We start from the raw sequence: 14,795 nt of genomic DNA on the forward strand, positions 1-14,795 counted from the left end.
GTCATTTTTAGAAAAGAAGCAGGAGGAAAACAAAAGAAAACACCCAAAAACAAATCCAGAAAGGAGAATGTATTTGATTTTTTTCTAAAAGCCTGTTGCAATTGCTTGGAAAAAGATTTTTTTTTTTTCTTTTTTTTCCCCCCATGTTCTGAGCAAGAGCTGTATTGAGGAACTGGCAGCCCTTGCTCTGGTTTCACTGCCTTTCCCTCTGGCCAGCAGGTATTTTCCTCCAGCACATCCAGACAGGGCTGGTGCCTGTTCCTCTGCACCATATTACTTGAGGGACACACATTCCCATCACTAAAAATACCTTATTTCTACCTGCTTTCTGTACAATACAGGGCAAGTGTTATGCTGCTCACTGTCCCTGCTGGGATGTTTTTCACCTCGACCAGGGAGATTTCAGCCAAGGGATGGCCTGGCTGCAAAACCCTGTAAGCTCCAAGGGGCCTGCAGAGGAGGTCAAATACCTATTGAGGTCTTGCATCCTCCCCCCTTCCCTCCTGAAAAATCAAGCCTTGTAAAAACAAGTCTGACTCCAGCATTGGTTTGTTCTTCCCTGCCCTCCTGTGTTTGTCTCTGTTAAACTGCAAACATTTAAAGCAAATCCCTCGCCTTCACACAGCTCCTGGTCCATGGGGCACAAGGTTGGGACCCCCTGGGAAGGGTGAACTGGTTTGGGAGGAAACAACTTGATATAGTATGAAGGGGTTTGCTTCTCCATCGAGAGGGTGGTTTACCATAATTGCATTCATTTTTTTTTTCCCCTACTTTCTGTTGCTGTCTCTCCTCAGGAGCTAAATCCTCAGCAAGAGCAGCAGGGGCTGATGCCAACCTCGGGTACATGGCAGAGCTCTCCCCGCCGGTGCTGCAGGGCATGGGAACGGCCTGTCCTTGCAGGTGGGCACTACACTAAAATCACTCAGAATTGCTTCCTGAGATAAAAATGATACTAACTTTTTTTTTCCATGTCTGTTCTTCCTTAAATCCTGCTGCTGCTGCTCTGAAATTTGGCCCTGGGCCAGCTCTCCTGAAGGCTGAGCCGTGTGGCATAGATGCTCCCCTGCAGCTGCCGTCCTCCTGCCATCCTCCCACCCTGCAACACCCACAGCCCCTGGCACCCCTGGGAAGGCATCAGGGTGACGCCGGGCACCCAACCCTGCTCCTATACTCATAGGAGTATTTTGAAAATTTATTTTTTGAGAGGTGGGGGTGTAGATGGGTTTGGAGGGGAGTTTTGGGTTGAGAAAGCCTTTCTTGTCAAAATTATGAGCCAAGGATGCTGCTCAGCTGCCCTGTGCCCTGGCTGGCAGCGGGGATGCTCGTCGCTGTACCCCACCACCACCAGCCCCTTGTTTCTCTGGTTTTCATCCTTGCTTCCCCCCAACCCTGACATTCCCAAAGGGCAGCTCCTGCCCCTCCGGAGCATCCACAGCACTTGGGCACCCCTTGAGCAACATGCAAGGGTGGTGCCCACTGGGCAAGCTGGGATGTCTCCACCAGCGGAGATAGCAACATTGATGATCTTCATCTCCTGAAGGTGCCTCTGGGACAAAAAACTCTTGGGGTACCTGTCCCACCCCCCTCCCACCTTACCTGGTCCTTCTTTTGGGAGAAGCGCTGGTGGCAGCAGCCATAGATGGCCGCAATCAGCAGCAGGGAGCCAGCCAGGGTGACAATGGTGATGATCAGGGGTGTGCTGAACTCATCGTTGATTATCAAGTCCCTCTGCATTTTGTCGTAGGTGATGTTGGCAATGCCGAGCTGCCACAGAAGGAATGGGTCAGGCCCCGAGGAGGGTTTCCTGTGCCACCCACCTCGGGGGACATCTGTGGGGAAGCCCCACTGTGCCTGGGGACCCACTTACCTCCTCTAACTTGTCCTTCTTCTCCTTCAGCTCCTCGAGGACTTTTTCAGGGTCCAAAGGAACTGGGGGAAGAAACTGCAATGAGCACGGGGTGGGGGGGCAGGTTGTGCCACCACCTCCCTGTCCATGGGGTGACCCTGTCCCTGGAGGAGGTGGATGAAGAGGTGCAGGCATGGAGCCAACCCTTGCAGATGCCTCCACAGCCAGACAGGATCCAGGACTTCTTCTCCTGGAAGGGGGACAGCCCCAGAGACCCCAGCCCCCAACAGCCCCAGGCTGTGCACACCCTGGGGTGGGGTCTCTGCTTCAGTGGGTGATTTACTAGTGAGAGGGGGCGAGGAGCTGTGACCAGCTCCTCCAGGCCGTGCCGGAGCAGTGCAGAATTAGTCCCCAGGGCCCAACTGCCCTGCCCGTGGTTGGGTGCCGGAGGCTGAACCCCCTACCCAACCCTGATGATCATGAGGAGGATGGAACTTAGTCCTTCCTCCCCCTTGTGCTAGGGTAGCGTGATGTCTCCATCCTCCCAGCACCCTGGTGCTAAAGCAACACTTGGGCAGCCCCAGGCTGAGCTGGATTTCTCCGAAGGAAGGGCTCTGACTTGGGTGAGAAACTCCCCTCTGTGGTCCCCTGGGGAAGGATTTGAACTGGGTGTTGGATTTTAACCACTTGGGAGGAATTTTTCCTCCTGGAGCCTGGTCCTTGACTTGACTCCTCATGGATGGGAGAGGGATCTGGTGCATTCATTGGGCAGCAAAGGTGATTTCTGCATCATTGTGCCTCTCCTGAGCCATTGAGATGGAGCAGCCCAAGTAAAGGAGCCCCTTGGCCAAGCTCCAGCAGACCTGAGGGTCCCTGAGGGTCACCATCTTGGTGCCAGGGTCCCCGATGCCACTCCCATCCTGTCCCCTTCCAGCCAGGATAGTGGGACTGTACTCACGGTGCACGACTGCCCGCACGGCCCACTGCTGGGAGGGGGACTTGGGGGAGCTCAGCGTCACTGTGCACGTCTCCCTGCTGGCATTGAAAGTGTGCTGGCCTGTCGAGCAGAAGCTCTCGAAGAAGGAGACATTGATGCTGGCGGTCCTCCACTCAGCCTGCGGTGACAGCAAGGGCTCAGCACTGTCCCCCGGACCGGGGAAGTGCTGAGGAGCATCCTGCCCCATCCCCAGGGATGCTGTGGCCATCCTCATCCTCCCCTGTCCCTTCGCACCACCCAGTCGCTGCCAGCCCTCCCAGGGAACAGGAAAAGTTTAAAAGTAGTTTCTTTATGAGAAGCTGAGCTCTTGGCTGCTGTTACTCACCAGGGCCCTGCCGGCCTTATCTGAGAACCGCAGCTTTTGGTGTTACAGGAATAGCAGGTCCCAGAGGGAAGCAGGGTGGGGGGAGCAGGGGAGATCGAAGGACTATGGTGGGAGCAGGACAGGGCTGTGCAGCCCCCCTGTGCCCCTGTGGGTATCTGTAGCCCCCCCCCCCCCGCCCCGCATTTCTACCTTCTGTCCCCACCAATGTGGGTCCCTGTCCTCCCTAGAGCTTCCCCACATCTCTGTGGTTCTGCAGAGACAGGAGAAGAAGTTTTACTTTTGGATAAACTGGAGCATCCCGGGGAGGGGTTAGCCTGGACAGCACCAGAGGGATGGTAGAGGGGTTGATGGAGCCCATGTCCCCTCTGAGATGTTCCTGAGCCTTTTTGCATCTGCTCGTTGCTCTGTAGCAGCTGGGAGCTCACTAAGGTAGAGATGATCACTCTCCTGCCTGCACAGACCTTGTGCACAGATCCTGCCTGCACAGGTCCTTTGTGCAAAGGTGCCATACATCCAGCTCCTACGTGCACAAGTCACGTATGCACAGGTACTGCACACACAAGCACTGTGTGCACAAGTCCTTCGTGCACAGATTCTGCACGCATAAAGTTTTGCCTGCACAGGTCCTGTGCGCAAAAATCCTCCGTGCGCACTGAAATGAGGTGCTGGGAAAGACTCTGGTCCTGCCTGCTCCAACTCCCCGAACCTTCCCCTCCCTCTGCAACACCATCCTCCCCGCGTCCCGCTCGCAGTCACGGCCAGCAGCATCCCTCTTTCTCCACTGCAAGGGCGGGAGCCGCCCAGCCAAGGAAGGCACCTTATCTCACCCCATCTTATCTAAATATTTGGGAAGCAGTGCTGGAGACAGGATGCACTTTCCGGGGCGGAAGACCAGTCCCCGGCACAGAGCAAGGGTGAGCTCAGCATCGTGAGGCCCCGGCCATCCCTGGGAACTGCCACTGGCCCTCGCCTGTCCTTTCACTTTGCATGGGGAGAAACTTCCCCCAGGCCCCTCTCTTGAGTCTGCACCATCCCGGCTGCATCCCTGTGAAAAGGGCTGGGTGGGAAACCTGCTCCCAGCCCTGTGCCAGGGCAGCCCATGGGCAGCCAGATGAGCCCTTGGCAAGGCAGCATCCCCCAGAAAGCTCATCCCCAGCAGACAGAGAGAAGAGGGTTACAGCCTGGTCTGGGCGATGTTTTTATCATCTTTGGACGCTGGGTTGTGCTCCTACGCTTTAAATGTCCTGCAGTTTATCAATCCCTGCCTGTGAAACATTTTCTTCTTGGCAGAGGTATGAAAAGCCTCTGCTGCCTCCTTGCATCCTCCCTCCCCAGGTTTTGCTGCAGCTCTGCCTTCCCCCACCCCTTAATAACCTACTTCTCCTCCTATCACCCCATGGGGGAAATAAAAAAAGACCTTTAAAAGGCCTTTTTTTAGGGTGGGAAGGGAAATCAGACACAACGCTAAAACGCAGCTGAGCACCGAACCACTTTGCTGCTGGATGGTGAGCAGTGCCTAAACCATTTTCAAGACTGAACTGGAGGGATTTACCCTCTCCAGGGTTGGAGAGGGGCACGGTAAGGCCCGCTGCAGCTGGCAGGGATGCCCCGGCAGTGGTGCCACAGCCCCAGCAGCTCTCCCCTCCCGCCGCTGGAGCCGCTCACATTCCTTGGCCAGAGTTGACAGGCGCTGCCGAGCAGCTCGAATCCGGTTCCCACACTGGCGGGGACCTAAAACTAACATCCCCGAATGAGGTAACAGCACTTGAGTCAACAAACCACCCCGCCAGCTGGACAGGGTGAGGGGGACCACAACCCTGCTCGGTGAGAGGGTCCCTCAGCCTGCTCCAGGGACTGTCCTGCTGTCCCCAGAGGGGTGGGTGTCACACAGAAAATTTCCTCAAGCACCTGGGTGCAGGACAGGGTGATCCCATTGTTGATTTTGCATCCTCTGGCTGGAGCAGGCTCTGGTGCTCCCCAGCAGCCTCCAACTCAGCTCACTGGGCATATCCGCATCCCGGCTGGGGACACGATGGGGAAGGAATGCTGGCCCTCTGGGAGGTGGCCACAGGGTTGTGTGGCTCAGCCACAGCTCAGGGGATACCAGCTACCTCTGACATCGTCACCTCTGACATCATCACCTCTTGCTTCACTTAACGCATTTTGGGGTTGGGATGAGGAACAGAGCAGTCAACCATCCATCCATCCATCCATCCATCCATCCATTTATGCCAAGGCTGAAGCACCTCAAGCAGCCAACGAAAACCCAACTGAAGATGCATTTGTCATCCAGACCTTGGGAAAGTCATCCTATGGAATGCAAGGCATTGAGCTAATAAGCCTAAGAAACTTGTTAAGATCCTGCTATAATTGAAGGGTTGGGGAACATGGACCAAATGGTTCAGTGCTGGTTAAAAGCTGGGAACCAACCAGCCCATAAAATACCTTCAGTCCACAAAGTGGTGCCAACCATATATTTGGCTTTAGTTTTTAAGATTTACAGTTTAAGCATGGATTTTTTTTTTTTTTTAATTTTTAAATTTACTGCAGCTGGAGAAACTGAGGTTCAGCACGGTCAGTGCCCTCAATTCCTGGGTTCAGTCCCAACCATTTTGCTGGGGTCCCTGTGTCACCAGTGCTGCCCCATGAGCCCAGCTCCGCATGGGGTGGGCTGCTCTGCATTGCCCTCTCCCCTGCCATGTGTGATCTGGACACGTCCCCCACCACCGGCCCCCACGTTGCCCTCGATGCTTCCCTGGCTCCTCTCTGGAGCGGAGCTTTTAGCACAATGCTGCCCTAACTCTGGCTCGTTCTTGCGGACCAGGATTGAAGCCATTTCTGGAACACTTCTCCTTATAGCGTGCACTTTCCTGTTTTCCCACGGGTTGTGAAATGCAAAGGATTTTTTCACTTTGCTGTCAAGATTTGGCTAGAGACTTGTTTACCGGGCCTACAAAGCAGGGAAACCAGATAGTGCCATTTCTCTGTTATCTGCTCAGCTTGGGAGGCATAAAATTTGTTGCAATTTTCAGGAATACACCGAGTGGAAAGTTAACGGCAAGCGGGTGGGAGGTGTTTTGGCAGCCGAGGAGAGCGATGCTATGGGAGGATGCACCCTTGCAGCCCTTCTGCAGCTGTTTCGAGGCGTACTTGGCATTTTGTACTAACAATGCTTCGGCTCGTTTTTATGCCCAGAGGAACCTAAGGGAAACAGGGCGGCAGACTTGCTGGCTCGCCAGCTCCAGCGCCACCATCGCCCAGCGAGGCGGGTAGAGAGGAGCGATGGATGATGCCAAACCATGATGTCTGCCCACCCCTTAGCTGGCTGGCGCATCGCCATGCACCAGTGCTTCCCAGCCTTACCATCCCCGTTTCCATAAAGCCTCCTGGCACAGCTCCAGAGAAGCTCCGGGGAGGACAGCAGCTCCATGCAGAGCATGACTGCGCCCAGAAGGAGAGGGAAAGCATTAAACACCAGCACAGTCATAAGTTGCCCAGGTGGTTTAGGCTCCAAAATTAGATTTTGTCAATCTGATGAAATATTTTTATATATTCAATGTAAAATTTGATGAGAAGCTTTTCCAGCGTGGACACGGCTGCAGGTTCAGACACTGTGCAAAGCAGGGCAGGGGATGCTCTCAGAAGAGCATCTGGGCCACAGGCATCATGGTAATAAGGTCCCTCCTTGGAGTCATCCTCAGCGTTAAGGGCATTATGGGTAAGAATATCATCATTTCTGCAGGTGTGCGGGCAAGGAGCGTTTACACCCAGCAGCAGCCAGAGTAGGAAGGTGATGATCATGAGATGGCAGCAGACAGGCGCTTCCCCTTCTCCAGGAGCGTGGTGGGTGCTATTGGGAGGTCCAAGCCCTCTCCAGGGCTGCCAGGCAGGGCCATCACCAAGCCGCAGGAGATTTCAAGAGCTGCTGTGGTCAGTAGGAATGATCGTGCTCGTCTCAGCACGTATCTCAAGGCGTTTTATGAACACAGCGTGGCTTTGCTTTGCGTCTTGCCACTGTAGGGTGAAGTCAAGTCAGTCCATTTTACAAATGGGACAGCAGAGGTTCATGAACCTGGGCAGTTATTTCTGATGCTGTGCAGCATAGGCTGTGAGAAGGTCCCTGAAATGCCAATTTCCTAATGCTTGCACTGCCTTGGCAGTGCTGAGATGCAGAAACCAGAGTATTATAATGACAAAACCCACCCCTGAGCCCTACCCACAGCTCAGATAGACACAATCACTGTCAAGGTCTCACCAGACATGTGGTATTGTCTTTTCCTCTTGGTCAAACTTAAACTTCAGCCTATTTAGAAGTTATCAATATATTGCATCTTCCCTGTTACAGGAAATTCACAGTTTCCACACGAATAATTTTGAAGATGAATATCCCTCAGAAAAGCCAGCAGACAGTACCCACCCACCAGAAGAAGGGGTCTTGGGTTGGGCTTGTCTTTCCCCAACCTTGGCACTACATTTTACTACCCCCTGGTCTTGTAGAGGGTTTGAAACAAATGAAATGGAGTTTTTTGCTCTCACGTCAGGGTTCTATGAGAGCTGATATAGCATCGAGGTGCACAGTGAGTCCCAAAATCCAGGCTGCTGTTCTTCCCAGTTGCTCTGCAGTTGGATGCCACCCTACCCCAGCTGTGAGGTTGCAAGATCTCACCAAGTACACGACTGTGGAGAAACTCCACATGTTTTGCTTGGGTTTTGGGATGAACTTCTGGCCCCTCTGCAAAGGCAAAAAGCTTTCCCGTTAGCCTTTGCAGAGGGCAAGTTTCACCCTCTAAAATTTCCCATTGCTTTCTCTGAGACCTGGGTGGGCTCAGCTGGTCCTTTTAGTTGAAGAAGACCACACAGGCCTCTCCTCCTGCCGTATCTCCACCAGGTGATACTGCTGAATGTGGGTTTGCATTTACCATTTTACATCCCAAAAGGAGTTGCACCTTATTTTGGTGAAATTACTCGAATGTCTGTAGGTTCACATGCTCAGAGTACCACAGGTTAAAAGCAACAGAGCTGCTAATCCTACATAGAAGTCCAAAAGGGTGGTACTTACACAGGTTTTAGCTTCTTTCAGATACATGATGGGCCCATTATTTTGCACGTGGTCTTTACAGATGAACTGGAAAGACAGAAGAAAAGCAACTCTCAAATCGTTGATATAGGTTGGAAGGACAATTGGTCACTGATACAACAGATTGCCCCAAACCAGGAGACATCCCAACCAAAGCCATGATCCATTTTATAGAGGTAAGACAGGCCTGGGAGCCCTTCACTCAACCCTTTTTGTGTGGAAAGGGTTTACACATGTAACTGACATGGTTGCTAATGCACTTCCCAAACTAGGCTTAGGATTTGCAGTATGGCGTAAAGCAGGAATTGGTTTAGGCAGTAGGAAGATCCATGCCAGTGGGTCACAATGCAGTCCCGCCCTACAAAAGCCAAGCATCTAGAGGCAGAATCCTCTTCCCTCCTTCCTAGCACTGGAGTTTTTAGTTATCGTGGCTTGTGATTTGAGACCCACTATACTCCCAAACTATTTTCTCCTAATATCACCCATGCATGGTTTATACCGAATTGTGGTCTTTACCCTCTCATCAAGTCCAAGTCCACCCCAAGGCAGTTTCTACTCTCCATAATGTTTCTCTCCCTCTTCCCAAATTTCACTTCTTCCCTGTTCAGCACCCAGACCATAATGCCCATCACCTTCATCCTGTGTGTCTCTTCACTGGAAAGCTACAGGAGAAAAGAGTTGGACTAAACGATCTTTAAAGGTACCTTCCAACCCAACCCATTCTATGATTCTATGACCCAGAATTATTTTGCTGCCTCATGTTTTCCTAAGGCAGATCTCTCTGACACCAACTTGCACAGTGAGAAGGGCTGCAGACTTCACACGTACAGGGGATGCCAGCTAAATATTCATAGACACCGCCACAAAGTGCCCACCTTCCCGTAGGCATCATTACCTCATTTTGGAAAGAAACATTAGGGTGCTGGTGTCCAGGACTGCTGCTCACTGTCTGGTCACCCGGGGCTGGGGCTGATGGCTGTGTGCTGGCGGGGCTCCAGTCAACACTTGCAGGTTCGGTTGACACAGATCTGGTATCATGGCTTTTCTGGTCTGGGTCCCCAATACACACCAAAAAAAAAAGCAGACAGACAGACACTGATACAGTATAGAGGTACAGTTGACACAGCTCTGTGCATGCCTGAAAATAAGTTTTGATCTCTAGACCTGCCTTGAAGCTCATTGTGTCAAAGCTTGGAGAGGTTTTGAGTTGCTCCTTTTTTAAAAAAAAAACAACCCAACTTTGATATGGAAAAAATATTATTGCTGATTTTATTTTCTGCTGCTGAAAGTCATCAGATTGTTCTGGAGAGATGAACCCAAAGGCTATGATGGCTGTGTGTTGGTAGCTAGGTGATCACTTAAAAAAGGAGTATTGCTGGGTAAATGGGATGGCCCTGATTTCACTTTATCTGGGGTGACTGCCATGAAGGTTTCTACAACAGAGGTAGAGTATCTGAGCTGGCTACCCAGGAGCTCCCAGTGAATGGAGCTCATTGTGCAATCCCACTGACAACTGCAGCCGCCTCTCTTAGGAGGGGATGAAACCCCATAGCCCCTGTTGACTGCATCTCCATCAGCTATGGAAGAAGTCCAGGGTGACATGCTTAGAAGTAGCACCTGGTACCATGGGAGACAGCCTGGGGTGTCCTGCCTGCCTGCTACTCCAGAAGGGCACAAGCTCCATGTCTACCAGCCCCATGCAGGCATCTCAGATACCTGAGATCATCTCAGATGCCTTTGTTAAGGTCTGTAGCACGGATTCTTGTGCAATGGGAGCATAGCAGGTTCCTGCCTCCCCAAATCCTTTTGAAGAAATGGATCTCCGTCCCTGGGTTCCTAACCAATCCCTAAATGGTGACAAAGAGAGTTAAAACACCACATCCTGTTCACAGCCTGTTTGCTTTTGGGACTCCTGCCTCTTCCACATAAAAGATGAGGGATATTTATCTCCCAGACACATTCTGAGGGCTCCAGGAGAGATTTAATTTCAAAACCATCTGTATATCTCACATTCTCTCACCTATTTATTAAATGTAAAGGTTTTTTAGACCTCTTCATGCTCAATGCTTGAGGTCAAATTTGAATTAACATAATTTCATATATCATCCTTTAATAGAGAATAGCCCTGTGGAGCAGGAGGGGAAAGAAACATCCTTCATGAAGATACCCATTTCACCTCCTCATGCCTGCTAACATGCTCAAAACATGACTTGGGTGAAGCCAGTGAAGATGGTCTTGACTTAAGACCTTGGCCTATTTAGTGATGCTGAGAGCTGGAAGACTGAGGGGGATGGAGATGTTTTTTTGAGTGGCTTCTGTATTACAGATAACTGGAAATTGGGTCAAAAAAACCATTCTCCAGAGGAAGATAGTGAAGGGCTTCAGTGTCATCACAGCTTTTATTCAGACCCAGATGTGAGCTGAACCCACAATCTCACCCAAGTCTGGAAAGCTCCATGGAACCCTCACAGTCCCACAGCTTGATTACTTCCCCATAAACACTACCAGGCAAAATTCAAGCCAGGAGCCTAAACTGTGCCTCACCAGGACACTTATGAACAAACATGACTCTGTAAAGCTCCAGAGGTCTAGAGAAAACATATTAATGGTGTTCAGCAAGATCCTAAACACCACATGGACACTCATAATGCTGCTTAGACAGAAGTCAGCAGCCAAATCCCCCGCAGCAATGATGCATATCCTACCTAACTGCTTAGACTCTTTAGAGGTTGTAGACTCAGAGTTTAGCCACAAAATCTCCTTAGTCACCTAAAGCTTATTTTCTGTGCATGCCCAGACAGCCTTCACTAAGCTGTCAGCCATACTAGGGAACTTCTACAATCAGCACTCAGGGTGTTGTCAATCTGTTTCACCAACTCTACCATGTCAGTCTCCACCTCTGAGCTCATCACTGTTGGCTCCCTTTTGCAGTCACTGAAGATCGAGTCATTGCAGTTGGTGGTGCTTTGGGCACAGTTTGGTCCATCCGAAAGCCAATGTCTACAAATTGCCAGTTGATTCATGCCTTGAATTTCACAAACTGCATTGACTCGATCTCCACCAATGACAACAGGGACCTAAACACCCAGTTGTCATGGAGACAACTATGCTGGAAAGTCCTAAAATGAGACAAAGTGATGGCACCACATAATGACAGGAGGTGTTTAGGGTAGCCAAAGGAAAAGACCACAAAAGGCCCTCCCGGCATGAGAAATCAAGGTTCTTGTCTTCTGGTACCTGCTCCAGGAGTCGGCGTGGTGGCTACCTCTGAGACCTTGTCGATGCTGCCAGGTGGTAAAGACAGAGACACTTTACTAGTGGTGAGAAACATGGATCCATCAAAAGGGGTAACAGAAGCACTGATGTTTCCAGGTCTGGTGGAAGAGGCTAGACCCTGAACTGGAGAACTGGAAGAAGAGTGAGGCTGCTTGGCGACAGATGTGGTAGAAGAGAGAGCATAGTCTTTGACCCCAGGGGGAAGGTTGCTTCCTGGGACTCCAGTACTCGCAGTGGTGTTGGTCACCTGGTCCGAAGGCTGGCTTCCCTGAGTGGCCACGCTGGTAGTGGGTGTGACAGCAGTCTCTAAACCTCCTGGGTTGACTGGAGGGCTGCTCACATGAATGGACACAGGACTTGCAACAGTGGTGTTTGCCGGGCTTCCCAAGATGGCTGGAGGGGTGGTCTTCTGCTGGGTGATGCTGGAAGTTGCAGCTGGAGGGGTGGCTGTTGAGGCTTTGGAGCCAGTTGAAGAGCTGACCTGCTGAGACGGGCCAAGCAATGTTGTGAGGGCAGATGATGGGTTTCCCAGGTTGTTTGTGGAGGTGGTCCCTTGAACTGTAACAGATGGTGTTGCAGAGGTGGAGTGTGGGTTTCCCAGGTTGTTTGTAGAGGTGGTTCCCTGAACACTGGCAAGGGACACCGTAGAGGTGGGTGGTGGGTTTTCTGAATGGCCTGTAGGTCCTGTGGTCCCATTCGTCTTGCTGCTGGCTGTAATTGTGATGTTCTGCCCATTTTCTCCTGGGTTTTCAGGGAGTGTGTTTGTAACATTATGAGAGCTGACACCTAGGGAAAAGTAAAAACACCAAGATAAACTTTCAACTAAGGAAACTACTCTTGGTTTCCACCCAGAACAGGTACTAGTAGAAATAAATGCTGACCAGAAACCAGGAGTCATTCACTCAGGGCTTGTCTCATGCTCTCTAAACTCATACCAAATGCCACGTTCTGGTATTGCCCTGTCCAGCAGAAAGCAGAGCAGAGGAAGAGGAGAACGAGAAGGAGGAGGAAGCCTGAGCAACCTCCACGACAAACATAGTCAAACTTACATGACTTCAAAGGGGTCGGAGGGTGAGCAGGAGGGCAAGACCTGCTGGTTCCCAGAAGGCAGGTCTCCCTCAGATGGGGGGTGCACCTGCTCCCATGCAAAGCGCTGCAAGTCATTCCCAAAATAAAGTAGATCCAGCCCTTGTGAGGGGGAAGCCAAGGGATGCGCTGAGTGCTGTTTGTCCAACCCTGTTATGAGGTCCTTCACATCTCTAAAGCGGTGAGAAGCCTCAGATAAATAAGGTGACATATTCTTTTTACAAGCTCAAGCTTTGTTTCCTTAATTATTCACATTTCAACTTAGGTTTTTCTTCCCCTCTCCAACTCAGATGATTACTATAAGAAGTCATAAAAGAGGCGCTCTCACTTAAATCCAGAGAGTCAAACCATTGAGAGTGGTGAGACACTGGCACAGGTTGCCCAGAGAAGCTGTGGCTGCCCCTTCCCTGGAAGGGTTCAAGGCCAGGTTGGACGGGGCTTTGAGCAACCTGGGCTAGTGGAAGGTGTCCTTGCCCATGGCAGAGGGGGTGGACTAGATGATCTTTAAGGTCCCTTCCAACCCAAACCATTCTGTGATTCAATGAAAATTTGTACACACTGAAACTCCCAGCTGGGTGAACTGTGAAAAAAAAATTTATTCTACTTGCTCTTAAAGAATGGGTCAACACTGGACAGAGTTTGCAAGTAAATACAAAAAGCATTTACTTGGAGCTGCGTTATTTTAATGTTCAGTTCAGCTGCCCATTGCAAATATTATTACCAATCTACAATCACATACTTATTTAGCTGATTATTCTAGTATTCTGAAAAATCCCAAGAAAGTCACATGAAAATGTTTAAAGTCAGTGTTCACTTCCAAAGGAAAATCTTAAAAAAAAAATCAAAGGATGCATTTAGAAAAAGGAGAAGGAAGCCAGGAAAATTAAGGGCTTCGTCTACATGTGCTACACAAATCTCTAATGCCACCGCCCAAACCATGAAATTCCCATGTTTTTCCACGGTCTTTACCCTGCATTTGTATGTCACATAGAAACGCTACTTTCATCATGGCTTATTTGTTTTTTAGGAAATCCATGAAGTATTTCACTGAGAGTTGACATTACCTAAGTGGGAAAAAAGCTCTGCCTTAAAGCAAAGAGGATTGTCCATTGATCAATTATCTCACATTATCATACATAAGGAGACCAGCAGTTTGTTTCTGAAGAATACTCTAAATTTTCAAATTATGAAGCTGTTTCTCAGTGAGGGATGCAGCTGAAGGACAGCTTCCCTGACAAAAGAGAGCTCTCCGACAGCAGAGAGCTCTGCAACATCCTGCAATGCTAAACTGTGGTACATTCACTACTATATGGATATAAAAACTTGAGTCCAATTTTCTCTTTGTAATCACTGCAGGAGCTCCATCAATTGCCACGGAGATAATCGCACATGGTAACCACCAGCTCTGGGCTCTTGCTCAAATTCACCCTAGGAAAGGTTTGACCAATTTTTCACCTTTCAGGAAGCACGGGGTGCACTGAGACACTTCATCATGGATCTGTCTGGAGTCAAGGCAACAACCTGATTTGGAGGGGGAGAGTTTCTTCCATTTGATGACTGTGCAGAAGAGGGCTATTCTTTTGCCCCGTGAAGCAATTGTATATTATTTCCAGTCCTCCAAAACAAGAGTCACACTTCCAAGGTTTGATTTTTAGCCATATCCTAATGCTGCTCTGCAGAGATCTGCTTCGTTCCTCCATGCTGACATACTGGCAAAGCATTTTCTCTTATGAAGCCTGTTTATTAACACTGGTTGTGCTTCAAAGATCTGATGAAAGCTCAAGTTTCTGAGATTCATACTGCTGGGGAAATCTAACCCCATCATGTCAGGACCTGGCACGGTGGAGGTATGTTGGAGACAGGACCTGGGAAGTAGGATTTGGAATGGGGAGGCTGCAACAGGTTTGGGGTTCCACAGGAGCTGCCTGGGAGCAGGGTGGGTTTGGAGGAGTCAGAGGGGCTATGGTTCTGCATAGACATCCGAATGGAATGGAATGGAATAGAATAGAATAGAATAGAATAGAATAGAATAGAATAGAATAGAATAGAATAGAATAGAATAGAATAGAATAGAATAGAATAGAATAATTTTCAGTTGGAAGGGACCTACAATGATAATCTGGTCCAACTGCCTGACCACTTCAGGGGAAATGCAGAGCCAGGAGAAGCAGACGCCCTCCTGAAACAT

General features: G+C 50.2%; 1 protein-coding gene across 1 annotated transcript in view; it reads right to left on the bottom strand.

Moving 5' to 3' along the window:
- The window catches only part of PODXL (podocalyxin like), a 46,861-nt gene that overhangs the window by 5,118 nt on the left and 26,948 nt on the right, over positions 1-14,795 (bottom strand). The window contains exons 2-7 of the mRNA XM_074828070.1: positions 11,483-12,307; positions 9,141-9,295; positions 8,228-8,293; positions 2,805-2,961; positions 1,868-1,929; positions 1,597-1,764 (exon numbers count right to left, since the gene is read on the bottom strand). Coding sequence (XP_074684171.1) covers positions 1,597-1,764; positions 1,868-1,929; positions 2,805-2,961; positions 8,228-8,293; positions 9,141-9,295; positions 11,483-12,307 — 1,433 coding nt within the window. The remainder of the gene's footprint in view (positions 1-1,596; positions 1,765-1,867; positions 1,930-2,804; positions 2,962-8,227; positions 8,294-9,140; positions 9,296-11,482; positions 12,308-14,795) is intronic.

This window comes from Strix aluco, chromosome 5 (genome assembly GCF_031877795.1).
Source record: "Strix aluco isolate bStrAlu1 chromosome 5, bStrAlu1.hap1, whole genome shotgun sequence".
NCBI lineage: Eukaryota > Metazoa > Chordata > Aves > Strigiformes > Strigidae > Strix > Strix aluco.